The 19,876-nt window shown below is 43.2% G+C and overlaps 2 protein-coding genes across 2 annotated transcripts; one reads left to right on the top strand and one right to left on the bottom strand.

Annotated features, from left to right (window-relative positions):
- The first annotated feature begins 243 nt into the window (after positions 1 to 243).
- On the top strand, positions 244 to 3,841 carry FGF23 (fibroblast growth factor 23). Its single transcript, XM_053976990.1, has 3 exons — positions 244 to 472; positions 2,738 to 2,841; positions 3,404 to 3,841. Exons 1-3 carry the CDS (start codon positions 244 to 246, stop codon positions 3,839 to 3,841), a joined length of 771 nt encoding a protein of 256 aa, XP_053832965.1.
- Positions 3,842 to 9,665: 5,824 nt separating this feature from the next.
- TIGAR (TP53 induced glycolysis regulatory phosphatase) lies at positions 9,666 to 18,705 on the bottom strand. The gene is made up of 6 exons (XM_053976987.1): positions 18,551 to 18,705; positions 17,177 to 17,214; positions 15,281 to 15,402; positions 12,605 to 12,682; positions 11,511 to 11,621; positions 9,666 to 11,088 (listed from the first exon to the last, which is right to left on the bottom strand). Exons 1-6 carry the CDS (start codon positions 18,580 to 18,582, stop codon positions 10,630 to 10,632), a joined length of 840 nt encoding a protein of 279 aa, XP_053832962.1. The 5' UTR covers positions 18,583 to 18,705; the 3' UTR covers positions 9,666 to 10,629.
- Between the last annotated feature and the right edge of the window lie 1,171 nt (positions 18,706 to 19,876).

Here is a 19,876-nt window from a genome sequence, read left to right as displayed (position 1 = left end):
GCTTTCGTGAGCTGTCTTTAGAAACCTTACATTTTTCCCCCACACACCTTAGCCAGAGATCCTTCCCTTGAGGTTTCAGGACACTTAAAATGTTGCTTTGCCAAAAATCAAGGATGTGGAGAAGGTTTTCCTGTGTGATGTCATGTTGCTGTCCTTTATAAGCCCCTGCAGAGAAGAAGGGATCCTGTCTGAGGATTCACACTCCAGGCACGAGAGGAGGTGAGGAGCAGACGCTGACCCACCATGGAGTGGCGAGCCATTCTCCAGGGCATTCCCTGCAGCTCCCTGCTCCTGCTACTCTGCAGCCTAAAGGTTTCCCTTGCCTTTCCCAACTCCTCTCCACTGCTGAGTCCCAGCTGGGGCAATGGAGACCACCTGATGCACCTCTACACTGACACTGAGAGGAGCAGCTTCCACCTCCAGATCAACGCTGATGGCTACATCGACGGTGCTCCTCACCAAACCATATACAGTAAGTAGCTTCCTACAGACCTCCATGGGAGAAGGGGAGGGACAACGAGATTTTTTACTTCCTCACCACCTATTGAAAATCCCCTCTTCTCATTAGGCAGGCAGGCAGAGGAGCACAGCCATGGGATGGAAAATATACATCATTATAATTCTCCTTTTGTTTAACAAATAAAAGCGCTCCAAAGAAATCTAGTGGATAGGGAATTTCATGCCTTGCCTAGGGCAACTAAAGTCCTATGGTTCCTGTAATACCCTGCAAGGAAAAACCACCTGAATTATCCTTCACTTCATTATTTTATCCCCAGTTTCTGGTGGAAGTTCCTATTAGAGGTTGGTAATGATATCCTCCAAATAGCTACTTCCCACTGATGGTGATACCAAAGGAATTGCACTGAGGGAACTCACCAGAGCAGTGCTGGAAAACTGATGGCATCCATAAAATCTGTATTTTGGGGTGGAGGGCTAAAAACTATTAAAAGTTAAGTTTCAATGTGCACAGAACATGGGCATGCAAAGATCAGTTAAAAAGGGGGAAACTATGAAAGACCAGACTGGCATAAAAGAAGTGTTGAGCCTTTGAGGTCCATGAGAAGAAACTATGCCCTCGTATCACTAAAAGGTTCTCAAATTGTGTCTTCACAGTTTATTTTATTATATATTTTATTATTCTATTTCAACAGAGAATAGTTTATTCTTCTTCCTTTGCTAAATACTTGGCCCAAACTTTTTAGTTAGTAGACAAATGTGGGAGGGGTTTAAGACTTAGGATTCTTTTATAGCATTTCAAAAATATTTGTCTCTTAGCAGCATTCAAATCACAAGTAGCTATGCATTATAAAATCAGCTTCTTCTTCTTGTTATTATTATAATTACTATTATTATTACATCTATTTTATACACTCAGCTAAAAATCTAAGTTGTAAAAATCTTGTTATTATTGTCATTAGTATTGCTATTACATCTATTTTATACACTCAGCTAAAAATCTAAGCCTAGGTAATAAAGCTTTTACATAAGTAAATAAGGATGTTTTTTAAAGTTATAATTTAATTGATGAGGAAAAAGGATCACATTCTGCTATTTTTTTAAGGAATTGATAATGAAACACTCACAGAAATGCTGGCACTGTCTTGTTATTCTTCCTACATACTAAAAGATTTTATAAAACTCATTTTAGGTATGCTGGTCAAGAACCAGTGTGGATTTTAGACAACAACAGACAGCAAAATATCACATTTTCCCATATATGCCATGAAACAAGCATAGCAGGATTCAGATTGGTGGAGCAGGAAAGATGGATATCAGACAACAAAAGGGGTATTGAGAGGGAGGGTGACTGATTTGCTGCCACTGAGCGACCAGACAATGGGAAATACCAAGTTCTGCACCAGGGTGGCATGGCCTGAGTGTGATCTCTGAGTGGGACAAGGCAACAGGCACTGAATCAAATGCAAGGAGCAGATCAAGCAAAGTTGTTATTCCCACTTTACCTGGCACCAGTGACATTGCTCTTGGAGCACTACAGCAACCCCAGTTCATGTTGCATAAGTAGAAGGTGGAGCTGGTCTGGCACAGGGTTTTTAGGGGGTCTTGATCATGATCTGTTGTGGTTTTAGTCCAGCAAAAAGGATGTTAAGGGCAATGTAATCACAGAATCACAGACTGGTTGAGGTTGAAAGGCACCACAGGGAGTCAGCTGGTCTCACCTCCCTGCTCCAGCAGAGCCATCCCAGAGCACAAGGCACATGATTGTGTCCAGATGGTTCTGGAATATCCCCAGTGAGGAGACTCCACACCCTCTCTGGACAATCTGTTCAGGGCTCAGTCACTGCACAGGACAGAAGTTCTGCCTCCTGTCCAGGTGTAACTTTCACCTGAGTATCAGTTCCTGCCCATTCCTCTGGTGCCACTGCTGAGCACCTCTGAAAAAATACCACAGGGCAGTCATAAAGATGAGGGGGACAAACTCCCCCTGGATGTGGGCAATGGCAGAACTGAGGGCAATGTTCTCAGACCACAATTTGGGACTTCAGAGGGAAAAAAAAGTTGTATTTAGGAGGTGCCACATTGCAACAGGGCACCCAGAGAGGTGCCCTCCATCCTGGGAGTTTTTCAAAGCCACAGCAAATCTGATTTAGGGTGGGCAACAGTCCCAGGTCATGTGGGAGGTTGATTTGAATTCCGAGAGGTCATTTCCAGCCAGAGCATCTGTGGATCTATAAATGCAGTGTTGAAATTGATTTGATGTTTTTGTTGTTCTGAACAGGTGCCCTAATGATCAAGTCTGAGGGTGCTGGCTCAGTAATAATCACAGGTGTGAAGAGTGGACGCTACCTGTGTATGGACATGAAAGGAAACATATTTGGCTCGGTGAGTGACCTTTCCCAAGCCTTGAGGCTCAATGGCCAGTGCATTCTGCTGCTGTGGTGTCCATTTCCCCAGCCAGGGCAAGCCTGGGTAGCTGCAGGTGGAGGGGGAAGTGTTAGAGAAGATCTGACACTTAGGTCAAACTTTACTCTCTCCTTTGATTGTATTAAATTGTAGAGCTAACAAAAATCATATGAGGTCCTGCCTGGGTTAATGAGCGCAAAAAAAACCAAACCAAAACAAAACCACAAAACCAAACAAACAAACATAAAAACCCACAACAAAAAACCCTACTTTTCCATATTACAGAAATGAGATCCAGTGAGGCACCAATCTGTAGCACAGAACCATGGGTGGGGACCCTCCAGGAGAAAACAAGGTTTATCATTAAAATTCCTTTGCTGAAAGCATGGATGTGCAACTCTGATCTAAATTTGGATTAGACATAGACCTGGGAGATTAGAAAAACACCTACTGCAAGATCTCACCCCTCTTTCCCTCTTTAACCAGTGTTTGCAATTCACCAGACTCCTCTGCTCACAAGTGTCCTATCTTTTCCCCTCAGCATTACTTCAGCCAAGAGGACTGCGTGTTCAACCACAGGACGCTGGAAAATGGGTACGACGTGTACCAATCCCCCAAACACCACTTCTTGGTGAGCTTAGGCAGAGTTAAACAAGTCTTCTCCCCTGGTATGAATCCACCACCATACTCCCAGTTTCTGTCCAGGAAGAATGAGATCCCTCTGTTCCGATTCAACACCCCTGAGCCCCAGAGACACACCAGGAGCGCAGATGTTGATCCCATAGATCCTCACCAGATCCTGGTCCCGCAGAGGAAGACCCCAGTGTTTGGCTCCCTGCAGCAGCAGCCAGCAGATTTTCCCCACATGCCCAGGGAGCCCATGAGGATCAACCAGAACGACGTGGTGAACCCCGATGATCCCCACGCGATGATGGAGGCCAGGAGGTACCCAAGCCCCCGCTTCTACATTACGAGATAACTGCGGCCCCTGTGCTCGCCAGGTGAAGACAGGGGCAAAAGGAACTGTCTGTCACATTCAGCCTGAATGCCAAGGTGGCTCTTAGAAACCTGGGAGACACTGGGAAAAGTTCCCTAGCTTCAAATCTTGTTTTGTCAGTAAACTGCTGTCTGTAAGTACAAGTCAGATTTTTCCAGTTCAGGCTCTACTCGTAAGAAGATCCACTTTTGAAAAGAATAACACAAACCAAACCTTTTGAGGTCTGAATCACCTTAAGTTTGCATCAATGATGAAATCAAACAAACAAACAAAAAAAGGAATCCCTTGTATGAAATGGGAAACTGATGTTATGTTACTGATGTAGAGACCTGGAGCATCTGAGATTCCAGCAGAGACAGGGAATCTCTTTCTAGCATCCTGTCCAAGCACAGCAAACTGCCAGGTGGTGTGCTATTTTATTATATAAAAATTATCATGTCATGTATCCAATATTTGAAGGGGCTACAAGAAAGCTGGAGAGGGGCTCTTCATCAGAAACTTCAGAGACAGGACAAGGGGGAATGGCTTTGCACTGACAGGAGTAGGTTTAGATTGGATATTGGGAAGAAATTCTTCCCTGTGAGGGTGTTGAAGCCCTGGCACAGGTTGCCCAGAGAAGCTGTGGCTGCCCCTGGATCCCTGGAAGTGTCCATGGCCATGCTGAATGGGGCTCTGAGCAACCTGGGATAGTGGAAGGTGTCTCTGCCCATGGCAAAGAGGTAGAGTGGATGAGCCTTGAGGTCCCTTCCCGCCTGTGATTCTTTGTTTCTAGCTTATAAGTTGGAGCTTCATTCTCTCTTCACCCATGAGTCAAAAAAAGGCACTCTGCTGTTATAGGAGCAGCTCACATGGAAAACTGGAGGAACTGACAGGACAACAGGACAGGATTAAAGGGTCCTGTGGAAAAAGATCAATTTCTGACACTGAATCCAAGCTGAGGTTTTGAAAAAAAGAAGAGAGTCTCACTCTCTCTCAAGTGGTTCTCTATCACAATTCTACATTTTCTAAATTCTAGAGTCCCAATATGGAAATAAAGATCATTAGTTTTGCATTTTTCCAACTCCGAGAGAAGTACCAGGATTAATAATAATCAGTAGTGTGTTAAACAGTAGTTTGTTTTGCATAATACTGAACTCTACAGGGCAAAAATTTAAAAAAATATGTTTTATAAGGATCAAAGGATTAATATTTAGACTATAATGAAGACTCTCATCTAATGAGTGAAAATTAGGTTTGTATTTAGAAAAGGAATGTCCAGTTAGCATCCAAGTTTGTATTCAGGTCTGAGCAGGTATCAGATGCTTTAAACTTGTAGGAGTGAAATTACTATTAATCAGGAGATCTCTAATGGTGACAAAACCTTTTCCCTAGTTTGGTTTATGCTTTGGGTAAGTTCACTTTGATAAAGCTGTTCTTGATGAACTCTGCAGAAATCAGGTGCAATGCACTGATGAGCAGCACAAAACCCAGTGTGGCAGAGATTTGAGGTCTTCGTTTTGTGGGGGGTTTTTGCATGTCAAAACACAGATTCTTCTGCTCTGTTCATTCAGGGTATTTATGAGCCTGACAACAATTTGAAGTGGTACACTGCTCCTCAGTGTGCTCACAGCAACATACATGCTGGATGCTGTTCTTTATTTCTTTCAAGAAGTAGTTCACTAAAGCCACTGGAGTTACATCAGTGCAGCAAAATCAAAATAAGAACCCCCTGTGCTCCTTGCTTTCATTTAATTTTTACTGGATTTAGCACAGCAGCAGGACTGCTGACAGCTTCTAAAATAATCTTTTTCCCCATATTTGTATATATACACGATATCTCTTTCTCTACCCCATCCAACTCATTATGTTGGCAAAGTCATAGGTCCCTGATTCTGCTCTTAGAATAGTTTTCCTAGAGGGAGAGATTCTTAATTAGTATATATACTTAGGAGCACAGGACAAGCGAAATGATCAGGATTAGTCCAAGAGTTCCATCTCTTGCAATTTGTTTTTCTAAAGTTACCATGGTTTTTTTGATTAATTTCTGAAGAAAAAGTGTGATTCTAAGGAATTAAGGGAATTGCAGGCAGGCAGACAGTTGTGCTTTTTCTTACTTATTCAAAATACAGCAAGACTTTTTAACTTGCTGTCTATATAGTGGAGAGGTGTGATTTTATTTATGTTCTAGTTTGATCTCTTTACTTGATTCCTATACTATTATTCTTGGCTTTTGCTCCTTGAGAGCTCTGGACTTCAAGTACACCAGCAAAGTTTGCATTTTGCATTAATTGTTGGAAGCTCCACAGAGCTCCTCTCTAGGACTCTGAGGCAACTGCCCTACAACAACTGGAACCATTAAAAGCTCTGTCCACATTAAATTTTGATGGGAAATATTGGTGGGGTTAAATCTATAGACCATCTCTAAATTCCTACACTAGAACAAAGTAAGAAGGATTGCTCACTCTATCAGTAGCCAGCGATAAGTAAGCTAAGACTGAATACATGGTGGATTTTCCATCAAAAAAACATATTTGTAACTATTTGCAACTGTATCAAAACTTAAAAGAATTTATTCTTCAATGGAGATGCTAGCAATCACCAGCTAGTAAGAAAACGTTACTTATTTATGTCACAGTATTTATTTATTTATTTAAATCCTGCAGAATATTTATAAGTATTTATAATAATGTATTATAGAGACTATTTCCTTTTACAAAAGTACCAATAAACTTTTCCATTCTTTCCAATTTCTTTTTATAAAAGTACCAATAAATATTTCCATTCTCTCCAAATGGTGGATTCTGCATTGTCTGCTCAAGCTCCCCCTTGCAGAAGTACTTGAGTGAACAAATAAATGGTAGCAGCAGTGTCTGAAAATGTTTGTGTGCTGCTGTCCCCTGTGACTTCCAGCCTCACAGGTTTCAGCTTCCTAAGTGTTTCATGCACCCTAAATATAAAAGTTCTGTGAAAGATGATGAGAAAAACTGTCTTAGTAGGTCTAGACTGACCATGAAGGGATTTTAACCTCTATTGGGAAATGTCTTTTACAAGCAATGGGAAACCACAGGTCTGTCGGTTCAGTCCTGCTGGGGATTATTTGTGATCCTGGCTCAAAGATCTCGGGATAAAAGATACTTGGTAAATTAAAAACCTCTGCAGGGAGGGCTCCAATCAGGGTCCAGGCTCTGCTCTGGGGGCCCAGCAATGGCACCAGAGGAATGGGCAGGGAGTGATCCCAGGAGGTTCCACCTGGGCAGGAGGCAGAACTTCTGTCCTGTGCAGTGACCGAGGACTGAACAGATTGTCCAGAGAGGATGTGGAGTCTCCTCACTGGGGATATACCAGAACCACCTGGACACAATCCTGTGCCCTGTGCTCTGGGATGGCCCTGCTGGAGCAGGGAGGCAGCACTACATGAGCTAGTGTCAGGATCCAGCCTGACCCATTCTGTGAAGACTCAAGCAGTTGTAATATTGGAAGTTCATAATTTCCTCCTCTGCATGCTATTGATGATGCCTTTTTACTAATATTTCCACATCCTGTATTTTTATTCAAAGTCATTACAAAAAAAAAAATTGCCCCCAAAGGTCTTAAATAGCAGCTTTACTCCTGCTCAGTGCTTGACCTTGGACATTACTACTACCATGCCCACTAATTCCTTGCATACATTCTTCACCACGTTTTTTCTCCTGAGCAACATTTATCTTTTCCAGCTGAGTTGATGGTTTCCATTGTGGCATTAAGCATTCAATTAAGACTCACCTAGATCATATTTCATTTTTCCCTTGCCTATACATTAGTTATTTCATCAAAGAACTACCCATTTAGTACAGTGTGAACTACTTATGGTAAAAACTCATTTAATTAGATTCCAGGTTTCATTTACCTCTCTTGTCTGTAATTACTTTCTCCTTCAGAATTTGCTGCATTAACCATTGTTTAGATTTCTTTGGAGAAGTAAAATTAAGTTGTGTGATTCTTGGGACTGTCCCATGCAGAGCCAGGAGAAGGACTCAATGATTTTGGTGGGTCCCTTCCAATTCAGGCTATTTCACGATTCTAAAATTAATTTTGTGATTCTGCCCTCTGAAATCAAAATTCCTTTTTTCACCTCAGCTTTTCAATTCAGTAAATTCACTTTTCAATGGCTAGCTGTTCCAAAACACATTCAGGACTTACTACAGTCAAGTGTCCTGCACCACCCTGCTCCCATTCAGCTATGGCTGGATGACCCAATTGGGCACCAGAAGGAAAGAATAAAAGGAGTTCTGCCTGGACCTCAGGTGCATTCCTTTGGTGACAGCCTGCTCAAGATTCCCGCATTTTATCCCAGAATCCTCCTGTGCCTTACCCTCTGTGCCCTTGGAGCCCTCCTGCCAGACTCTGGCACTCAGGTAAGTAATGCACTGCCACATGGGGTCCCTGCACCCAGGAATCCCAGAGCTGTTTGCAGGTTACAGCAGAGCTGTCTGTCACATGAGACCCTCCTGAGTGGCACTGGAGTCACCACACACACACAGATGGCCCACAATGGTTCTGCCATATCCACAGATACCATAGAAGCAGCTCACAAATCACTGTACAGTTCATTTGTGCCATGCAGCTGCCATTTGCCTGGGATTACCAAGATCAAAAAACCTCCAGCTCATGGCCAAAGCCCTCAAAAGCAGGACACATCTGGGGGAAATCTGACTTATTTTAAGTCCAGGCATGTGGGTTGTGATTCTGAGACAGCCAAAAGCTTGGCTAGAGAAAGCATCTATTTAAATTATGTTTTGTTTTTTTTTTTTAAAAAGGGAAAAACCTCCTCCTTTTGCAAAGGCAGGGCTATGTCTGGACAACAGTCTTCAACAGAGAACTGTGGGAATAGAGAAAATATCTTTGCTTTAGAGAAAGGAAACTGTGGTACTGGATTTAAATTTTAACAACCTATAAATACAAAAAAAGAATGTAAAGCATATTAATAGAGGAAGAGTCAAAATACCCTCTGGGAATAGTGTGACCCAAGCAGTGGCAAAGCACTTAATAAAGTAGATGTTCTCCTAAGTTATGGCATCATCAACAAGAAAAAAATATTAATTACCTGCTTGAGAGCAGGCAAGAAAGATAAAGAAACCTTTTAAAGTGAGAAGCATCCCAATCACTAGTGTGTTTTGAAATATTTCATGAAATTACAGACTTAGGGAGAAAAATGTGTCACATCTCCATTCATCCTCTCGTATTTTCAACTCCATTAAGAACTGATGATTGGTTCCAAGAAGAATTGATGGAATGACTGGCAAAAATCAGGATGTGGCAGTTCCAGAGGAGTTTCAGCAGTTTAAAGCACTGTCAGGAGAATTCCCTGCTATGTAAGTGGGAATTATGTGAATAAAATACTGAATGCTATTTCAGCAGGGAACCTGCCTGAAATAAACTGACACTACCAGGGACAGGCAAATTCAGAATGAACTCCTGCCCATTCTCCTACCATTAACTCTGTTAGAAGTCATAATTAAAGCTCTTCTATCTTCATTGGCTGTGACCATCAATTTAGTATTGAGAAGCCTTCCAGGAAGATGCATTTCATAAAGAGCTTGAGGAGTCCATGCAAAAGTCATATTCCCATTCTAGCTTCCTGTGAAGACTTACTTCCTTCAGTGTATTGAGAAGGAATTATTTTGTTACTATAAAAGAGCTATGGAAACCTTTAAACAACATCAGCCTTAAGAGTCTTTTTCACAGTAAAAGGCCAGGAAGGAAAAAAAGTTATGCGATCTAAGCAAAGCTTCACAAGGCAATATTAAGAAAGATTTTTACCTCAAAAGAAATACAGATGAAATGGGAGTTCTATTCAGTAGCCTTTATTTTTTTTTAACAGGCTTAAAATATGCAAATGAAGAAAAAAATACGTGAATCTTATAAATAACATAAACCAGACAAGCTCACACTGTAACACCACAAACACCCCCGTGGGGAAAGAATGTAGCATTAACACCAACAATCACCAAACAATCAAACTTGCCTCATTCTAGGCAAAAATATTCATAGAATCAAGAGCATGACTGCAGCTGACAGAAGGATTCCAGTCAGAGAGAAAGTTCCTCTTCCAGAAAAGAGACCATTACTACATGCACACGAGGTTCCTCATCCTGCTCACAGCTAAAAATAAATACTCTGTGTTTGTGTACAGTGCTCTTCAACAGAGATCTCGACAACCTGAACAATTTCTTAGGAAATACTCCTGGCGAGGTAGGTTTATCATCATTTCTGCTTTATAAATGGAAAGGAGACTTGCCCAGAGTCTCATCCCTTGGCTCTGCACCAAACCTGTCCCACTGGGCAATGCTCCTTCCTAGGTTCTACTATTGCATTCAAAAATTTATTTTAAGACAACATGTATGTTTCATATTACAATATAGCATTTTGTAATAAAACAAGAATACAGTATAGCTCAGCTTTGAGGTACCGCTCCTCTCCTTTCCCCAGCCCCTTCACCTGGAGGTAACCAAACTAATTATGGAGTAATGCAAAGGAGTTGTTTGAAATATGTGCTGTAGAAGCAGATATGCAACTGACTGCAAGTATTATGTTTCTGAGAACAGAGAATGTTTGTCTTATTTTGCTATTACCAACTTATACTGGGCACTAGGACCATGCAAATTGTGGTTTTTAAGATGGCAAGCAGTTGCATGTCTCCCTTTTTGCACTTTAGTGTCAACAATTCCAGTCAATCCCAGTAATTACTACAGATAATTTTCCCAAGTTTAGCAAAATTGTGATCTATTTCCACTTTCCCCCCACAGAGACTCTTAAAACACTTTTGAAGCTACACATTCAGCTCCCACATCCACTAAGTGAGAGTCTTGGTTAAGACAGACACACGTGATATTGGGTTTTAACAAATTCCCATTTTCAAGTTTTATAATGAAATGACTGACTCCAGTATTGGGACTGACAGAAGACAGCTGGGACTTGGTTAAATTTGCTGGTAAGGTACAGTTGAGATCTGAAACCAAATAGCCAATCCAGTTCCTCATGTAGGCTCCATGACTCACCACCAAAATATTGGCATCTAATACCATGGAAGATCTGCTGCCCTCAGAGCTCAGCTCCGCCTCACTGCAGTGGTTTGTCCAAGGGAAAACAAAGTGCTCTCCAGATGTTCCTGAGCTCCTGCCTGGGGCACCAGGCTTGCCATGCTCTTTCTGCTCCAACTCAACAGCCAGCTGGCAGAGGGATTCAAAAAAATCCCTTGCACGCTCTCTCACCTGCAGGGAAAGCCAGAAGGGTACGTGAAGAACGAAGAGATTGTTTGGCCTTTCAGAAATCTGACACAAAACTACTTCAGTAAAAAGACAAAGATTTCTCACAGACAAGGCTCAGAAGCCAATATAAGTTACTGATTGCTGTGCAAACTCCTCTGCCCTCCACAGAACAATTGCTATCATCCTCCTGTGAGCCAGAGCTTCAGGAGGAGTCAGTCTCAAAATCAGTATTTTAGTTATAAAGAGATTCCCCACTTGGCAACCACTTTTATCAGACCAAGCAGTATTTTTTAGCTTAGAGAATATCTCTGGTTGGGCTGAGCTCTCAGTGGGAAGCTCCCAATAGCTGCAACTGCACTGCTAAAAAAGCCTAGAAAGGAGGGCGTAAATAAATAAATAAATAAATAAATAAATAAATACCATACTTCATCCAGTGTTTCTCCTCCAGAAGGTGTGAAAGAAGGACATTGCTCTCCAGCATCCTTTGCCATAGCCTTGAGGTCAGCCAAAGGCCTTCCTTCTGCAACACCATATTTCTGTAAGGGAAAAATGGGGTTTGGCAGGATGTGTCAGATCTCCTGTACTCCTTCCAGAGGCTGCAAACAGCTCTTCACTTTGTGAAGCTTCAGCTTTGTTTGCATGGGATTCCCAACCTTTCACATTTTATCACAGTTTTAGGTGAGGAAATATCTTTATACATACCCTTTTAAACAGCAGATATATATATATAGATATAGATATAGATATAGATATATATACTCAGATAGATAGATCTATATATATATGTTCAGTAGACAAATACACTAAGAGCAGCATCTCATTTAAAGCATAGACATTCAAAACATGATCCTCAGCCTGATCTTTGCGTGGAGATTTTTTCTTCCACTGACACTCATCCCCAGCATACAATATTCAAGTGTCTTTGTGACTGAGGCCACAGTGCAAATGCTTCTGTAGGAAGCCCTTCACATGAGGATAAACACCATTTTCCTTTTGCTTGCAGGAATGCTACAGGGAATTATTTCCCACATGTAAGAAATCAGTATTTTCTCTAAAGACCTGTGAAGCCTTCAGAAGAGAGGATGGATCCATCTTCAATTCAGAATTTTTGGAAAAGACATTAAAAAAAGGAAACAAAACCACACAAGTACCCTCACAATTAAAAGTAAATAGCAAGGCCTTGCTGATTTCAAGGGAAGAACTGGAACTTGTGAGAGAAAAAAGATTCAAACAGGAAATGTACAATCACATGCTGCTCCTTAAACACTAAACCTTACCTTGTTTAGATCATTAAAGCATCACAATTACAACATTCATCACTTAATTTTGGCTCTGCTTCACCCTTCTGCAAACAATTTATTGTCCCTGATGTGAATTTTTCAGTTTCCAGTGATTAAAAACACATCAGATAGTGCTCTCCACTGCTAAATCTACCATTCAATAAGCCAAGATACCCATCAGCAGGAAGCTACATTTTCAAATTGTTCAATATTTGATAGTAAATTCTTTTGGCACTTACTCTCTCTCGTAGTCTTGCATCGTACTTGATTTCCAAATCTTTGCAAAACCTGTTTTTCCCTAGAATGGCAGCAGCAGTCTAAAAAGTGAATATACAGCAAATCAACTGGGCAGAACATAGACACACCACCTTACACCACCACAGCCAAGGTGAATCCCATCAGCAGCATCCAACAACCCAAATCAACAAAATATTTTTTCAGCTACCAAGCTGGCAGAATTGGATAGATGGCCCAGGCCAGACCATGAAAATATAAAAGCTGCAATCTTCTGTCAGTTCCTTCCCAAATCAAAGTCCAGAACAGCTGAAGAAACAGCACCCATGAGAGGTGGCCAGCAGAGTTTACTGGGATAAGAGCCACATATTCTCTTCAGTAGAACACAGAGCAATCATGTCCACACATTCTTTTCATGTAGTACCTGGGCCAGATTCACAGCTGTGTTCCCAGAAACTGCTCAGTTAATCCAATTGAAAAAACATCTGACACCTGTCTAGCTGCCACAGCCAATACTTAGGGCTGGAAGGGACCGCTGGAGATCACCTGCCCAGGCAGGGTCACCTGGAGCAGGTGACACTGGAGCAAATCCAGGTGGGTTTTGAATGTCTCCAGACAGGGAGGCTCCAGGCCCTCCCTGGGAAGCTGTTCCAGGGCTCTGCCACCCTCAATGTACAGAAATTCTTCCTCATATTGGAAGGTGGAACTTTTTGTGTTTTGGTTTATGTCCACTGCTCCTCATCCTGTCACTGGGTACCACTGGAAAGAGCCTGGCACCATCCTCTGACAACCCTTGGAGATATTTCTATGAATTAATGAGATCCCCTCTCAATCTTCTCCAGACTAACCAGGCCCAGCTCCTGCAGTCTCCCCTCATAAGAGATGCTCCAGACTCCCCCCGCCATCATCTCTGTGGCCTCCACTGGGTCCTCTCCTTGTCTTTCTTGAGAACCAGAGGACAGCTGACCTGCTCCAGATTCTTACATGCACCCAAGTGTGAAGGCTGCACTGGCTTCACAGACAGTTTGGGCTGTGCAAACATCCATACCCAATCTGACATTTGAAGAACTCATTTTGAAAATCCTCCTTGGATTCTGGCACAAATAAGCAGCCTTGTTGTACTATTGGCACATTTAACATATTGCTTAGGACAAATTTGGTCTCAGAACTTTGACCTTCTGACAAAGAATAAGGCAGAAATAAAGACAGGGTTGAATCCACTTCCTTGTGTATATGCATAGCACAGTTATTTGTATGATTATATGCAGGAATTTCCTCTTTTGCAACAGAACTTGTACATTCCTCCCATACTCGAGCTGTGAAGTGACAGTGTAGTAATGAGCCCTTCATAGAATTGCAGCTGCCAAGAAAGGGAGTTCTGACCACATGGAAACTTCAGTTTACACATCTTTGGGAAAGCTTTCCCAACATCTGGACAGCTTGTCAAACAAATGGCAAAACACATTTCCTGTATGCAAAGGAAAAAATCAGGCCTTTCATATTAGGAGAGTGCAATTCTGAAAGTGCTCGTCATGGAAAAGGTTGTCTCTAATATAAGAAAAAAAATCCCAAACCAATTCCCATAAGGTAGGCACACAGCACAAAAAGTTTTATGAAAGTTAGAAAGCACTCTTAATGTTTTAAAATATCATCACTGCCATTCACACACATAAAGGAAGTGACTCAGGCAGCTATTCTACATGTTTAAAATACCCAACTATTGCACTCTTCCCTCCTTGTCTCTTTTGTTTTCTGTTTAAGTTGAGCTGCTACAGCAGTTTCTGGAATTGTGCTGCAAAACTGATGAGCAATGTTGATGGTGTATGTTTAGAGGGAAAAAAAAGGCGATTTATTCTACATTTGGTTGATCTGGTTTACAACACAGTTTCATAGACTTCTAGCAGGACAACACAGCAAAAAACAAACAAACAAGAATGGCTTAGGAGTTTCAACCCCCTACATGTCTCTTGAAAACACAGAATCAGTAACAAAAGAGATAATTAAAGATAGGGCCTCCACAGGAGACATGACCTTCCTAGAACAGCTGACCTCTAACTTTAAAAGTTTTGGTTCCCTAATGTTGAGTATTTAATAATTCTGCACACAAGGTCACATGTGATCCCATGTAGTAATTTTTCCTCTTTATTTAATGGATATTGTATATTTACTGCATCAAGGCAAGAGGTGTGAGTTGCCTGACAAAATCCAACATCTCTGCCCATTTAATGATCCTTGTACTGATTTCACAGCAAAAATTTACCTTGCGCGCATTGGTCTGCATTCCTCAGAAGAACGCAGCCACAATGCCTGGGACAGCACAACAATGTCACAGCCAATCTGGTTTGCCTCTTCAGAGAAAAAATCATTTCTGTCTGTGATACCTCAAAGTCCCCGTTACTCCTTTAGCAAAAACAATGCCCATATAAAATAATGGCAAATCATGGAACTATGGACTGGTTTGGGTTGGAAGGGACCTTAGAGATAACCCAGTTCCAACCCCCTGCCACAGGCAGGGACACCTTCCACTATCCCAGGTTGCTCAGAGCCCCATCCAACCTGGCCTTGGACACTTCTAGGGATCCAGGGGTAGCTTTTGGCTCTGTCACTGCATTATTTTTGCATCATCAACAGCAAATAAATGCCAGATTTGGAAGCCAGCTGTTGCCTCAAGAAGCACTTACCTGCTTTGCTCGAAGGAGGTCACTTGAAAAGGCGTGGGTAAACTTCACATTACTGAGAAATAAACCAGCAGCATCTGCTTGCCTGAAACCAGTTGCAGAAAGTGGCTCATCCACTCCTTGACCTACAAAATAAAAATCCCACAATTTTAAGACATGCAAATTTTAGACCATTTAGCAGCTGACCAGGCATGTCAACAATAAAGAAACTGCCCAGTCATAAGAAAATCTTTCTCCTTTACTAAAGCAAATAATTATTAGGAAAGTCACTGCTCTTCTGGTCTTCCCTAAACTCAGTCACACAAATTTAATGATAAAAAGGAGTAAAGTCTAGGAAGACAGAAGGATCATTTTCAATAATAATTACATTCATCTATACCTTTGACAAATTCAAACACAAAACAGAGACCTACATTTAATAAATGTGACCATTTTTAGAAGGGTCACTAGTTGGGTTCCTGCAAGAAGTATCTTGCAACTGAAACTTCATAAACAGATTTGCTAAATGTAAATAAGAAAGAGGACAGTACCATTGTGATCTCTTCCTCTCAACCTCACACACTGACAGCAATGCTCATGCAAGCTGGAGCAAACCCAGCTGAAAAGCAGCAAACCTCCCAAAATTTGTTTCCAGCCAAGAGGTCTGTGAGAGTAACTGGTCACAGAGCTCTAGGACAGTGTGGAGAGAAGCAGCACTTTGGAAATCCAACTTGAGTTGAACAGGTGTGCTCCTGCCACAGCTCAGAGTCTGCAGGAGAACCCAGAACTAACTGTGGCAGAGGAAGAAATGTGTAACAGATTGCTACATCCACACCTTTTACCCATTCTAGTTCTGCAGGAAGCCAGAGCAGAGAGAGTGAAATTTCATCAGATTCAGAACAAAGAAAATAAACTATTTTCACCCAGAAAATGCACAATCCAACAGCAAAAGACAGGACAACGGAAGTCCAGAACCTGAGTTCTGAGCACCTCATCTGTAATTCAGACATGTGAGACCCCAGTGTGCTGGTAAAGGCTTACACCTCTCAGTTCAGAACAGGCTTGCTCAAAAACAGAAGCTATGTTCTCTCCACACTGGAGAGGAACCCACTACACATCATTTGACCCAAGGAGCTAGGAAATCAAAAGACATCATCAATATTTTTAAGCAAGTAAAAACTGTAAATGGCAATGTCAGAGGAAGGAAAATCTGGAAGCACAATTCTCCTTCACAACATGAAGTATTGTAGAAAGTTCATTTATTCAAAGTACAACCCCAGCCATGATTTTCCTACAGCAGACATCCAGGCAGCTCAGTGTGTTCAGTTCTGGGTGCACAAGCCAGCAGCCATTAAGGTGAAATCTAATTTTAAGTGTGTCTAGTCAAGACTGCCTTCCTAGAAAGACCTTCAATTGAATTGAACAATTCAAGCATTTAAACAACCTTTACTTTTCATTCTCCCTTGCCCTAATGCAGGTTTTTACTGCAAGTAACAGATTCCCTTCTTGAGGCTACAGCCCCCTTTACATGAGGATCTTTACCCATCCTTCTGCAGCTCCTTTTCCCAAAAGCCCTTTTCCCAAACGTCCTATTACTGGCATTTAACACAGTGCTATGGAGTGCTTAGTAAAAGATGCTGCTACCATTTTATCTGATTACATGCAACATACTTTTTCCCTTTGTAGAATAAGGATCTTTTCTAATGCTCCTGTTAAAACACAATGTACATCAGCATCTGTTGATATTCTGTGGAGGGTGACTTAAAATCTTCTGTAACGTTATGAAAGTCATGTCCTGGCTTACACATAAGGCCTCTAAAGGTTTACAGTATTATTGCTTAATGACATCTGAGCAGCTGGTGACAGGATTTCACCATGATTTTCCATCTCTAAGGAGCTAACAGAATAAATCTTACTAACCTTGCAGTATCTTGTCTTTGTTGTACCTTGTTTCTCCACTGAAAGAGATTGTAAACAACAAAAAAAAAATTAATTTGTCGTCATTTAAGTGGATTTTCAAAAACATTGTTGTATTAAATACCAACAAGAGACAGCAGCACCTGATTGTAAAAAAAAATGTAACACAATGTAGCACATATTCTTTTCAAAACAATGCACACTAAGATTTTATAGCAATAAAAAAACATTTTCAAATAAATTCCAATCATGCTGCCAGTTTTTAATGAGGCAAAGCCATCTGGAATAAAAGTAAGAGAAGTGATTTCTTAAATTTATCATAAATGCAGCACAATTTATCTGTAACAACTACACCTCCATGCTGGTACACCTCCATGCTGGAGAGAACAAAGCTGCAGGAAGACTCCAGAGCCTTCTTTTGACAATCAAGTGTTGGCAGCAGGTTCTCTGAACTTTACAGGGAACCAGTTCCAGGGATTATCAAGGGTACCAGCAGAGCTGCACACCTGGATGAAAAAGAGCCTAGGAAGTCAGAGCAGAAGAAATCACAGACTCATGGAATGAACTGGACTGGAAAAGACCTTAAAGATCACCCAGTTCCAACCCCCTGCCATGGGCAGGGACACCTGCCACTATCCCAGGTTGCCCAGAGTCCTGTCCAGACTGGCCTTGGACACTGCCAGGGATGGGGCAGCCACAGCTTCTCTAGAAAACCAGTACCAGGGCCTCAGCACCCTCACAAGGAACCTTTTTTTACCCAACAGCCAATCTAAACCCCTCCTCTGTCAGTGTGAAGCCATTCCCTCTCGTCCTGTCACTCCAGGCCCCTTGTCAAGAGCCTCTCTCCATCTCTGAGGTCACCCCAAAGCCTTCTCCTCTCCAGGCTGAACAATGCCAATTCCCTCAGCCTTTCCTCCCAGCAGAGCTGCTCCATCCCTCTGACGTCCCTGCTCTGGCCTGGCTCCAGCAGCTCCCTGTCCTTCCTGTGCTGGGCCCAGGGCTGGATGCAGCCCTGCAGGGGGGTCTCAGCAGAGCGGGGCAGAGGGGCAGAATCCTCCCTCCCCTGTTGCCTACGACGCTTATAGTAAAGGAGAAAAGAAGCTCAGCCTTCCTACAAATTAGAGAGTTTTCTCCTGACAGCTGCAGGAAGCTGAAGCTACCTGGTTCAGACAGCTACAAACCTCTGTCAACAGAGTGGGAGAAAAAAGTCACCTTAGGAATTTCACCCGAGTCACAACCACCTTCACGTTTCACGGAAAAAATGTTCACACCACCCTTGCCCCGCCTGAGAGCTTTTGCTCAGCTTCCTCCTCCCGCTGCCCGTGACCGAGAAGGGGATACGGCCGCCGGGGCCGGGGATGCGCGGGCGGTACTCACTGCCGCACGACCGTCAGCCCGAACCGAACCATGGCGCACGCAGCTCAGGTGAGCGCAGGTGAACGCAGACGTGTGCAAGTACGCCCAAACTTGCGCGCAAGTGAGCACAGCTGTGCCCAGATGTGCGCAGGTTGAGCGCAGGTGAGCGCACGTCCCACTGCCCGCACTGCGGCGCCGCGCGCCTCGCCGTGACGTCATGCCCCCGCCCCGCGTCCCGCTCTGACGTCACCGGAGGCGGATCCCGGCAGAAAAGGAGGATCCGGAAAATGTTTATGGCTCCCTGATGGTAGGGGATAGCTGGCCCTGCTCCCACGCCACAAGCGACAGGACGAGGGAACGGCCTCACGGCGTTGGACAGCGGAAGAAATTCTATTCCCAAAGGGCTAAGCAGCATTCAGACAGGCGTCAGGGCAGCGGTGGAGTCACCGGCCCTGGTGGCATTTCAGCGCCCCGTGGATGTAGCGCCTGGGGACAGGGTTCAGTGGTGAGCGTGGCAGTGTGAGGTTTACACCTGGATTGCTGCACCCTAAATGGTTCCGCATTCTCACTCTGCAGTTGCAGTCAGGAGGCTTTCACCTTAAAACTCTGGGTTTCGCAGCGTCTCATGACGCTGGTGTTAAGGAAACTTCCTGGTCCAAGCATCCCGGAGCCATTTAGAGTGACACTCGCAGCGCCTGAGCTGGGACTGAAGCCCCTTCCCAGCTGCATCCCCCACACTCATAGTCGGACCGGTTTCCTTACGGGCTCAATTCCAGGTTTCCCTTACCAGAGTCTCAGATGTCCAGTTCTGTAAAACACTTAAATCGCGGTGCAATTATTAAATGACAAAACAACAGCCCGAGCTGGTGGCCTTCCCGGAGGGATGCAGCACAAGGCAAGCCCTGTGCTTTTACACCCTCACAGATTAAGGGTCTGTGATTAAAGTCCGGCTTTTCATCCCCTGCCTGGTGCCACAGGACACTGTGCTGGGCGAAGGGCTGGCAATTACCAGCCTCTTGTCTCAGCTGGGCTGCTCCGGAGCTCAGCCTGCAGCTCCACTGCAGCTGCACCTCGAGCTCCCTGCACTGTGTTCCTCCACACTGGGACCAGGGGACAGACCAAGTTTGCCCCTTTGCAGAACACAGAACACTCAGTGATGTTCAGTCTGGTTACATCAGTTCAGTTCAGTTAAGTTCAGGTGGGCAGCAGCGCTTTGCTCAGTGTAGTATCAAAACATTGATATTTATATATAGATGGATAAAGGACATTACTCACATATAAGTTAGAAGCCTGGGCAGCCAAATCACACCCCGGAGTAACCATCAGCAAAGGTGAGTTGGTTCCAAG

This window comes from Vidua macroura, chromosome 5, assembly GCF_024509145.1.
Source record: "Vidua macroura isolate BioBank_ID:100142 chromosome 5, ASM2450914v1, whole genome shotgun sequence".
NCBI classification, from domain to species: Eukaryota; Metazoa; Chordata; class Aves; order Passeriformes; family Viduidae; genus Vidua; species Vidua macroura.
Note: the sequence above shows the minus strand (reverse complement) of the source record. Positions and strands in the feature narration are given on the sequence as shown.

Coding starts and splice junctions, on each gene's coding strand:
- TIGAR (XM_053976987.1), bottom strand. CDS start 18,582: ATGGTTCGGTTCGGGCTGACGGTCGTGCGGCA. Junction 17,215..18,550: donor GGGCTGACGGTCGTGCGGCA/GTGAGTACCGCC, acceptor AATCTCTTTCAG/TGGAGAAACAAGGTACAACA. Junction 11,089..11,510: donor GAGGAGAAACACTGGATGAA/GTATGGTATTTA, acceptor CTTTCCCTGCAG/GTGAGAGAGCGTGCAAGGGA.
- FGF23 (XM_053976990.1), top strand. CDS start 244: ATGGAGTGGCGAGCCATTCTCCAGGGCATTCCCTGCAGCTCCCTGCTC. Junction 473..2,737: donor TCCTCACCAAACCATATACA/GTAAGTAGCTTC, acceptor TGTTCTGAACAG/GTGCCCTAATGATCAAGTCT. Junction 2,842..3,403: donor AAGGAAACATATTTGGCTCG/GTGAGTGACCTT, acceptor TTTTCCCCTCAG/CATTACTTCAGCCAAGAGGA.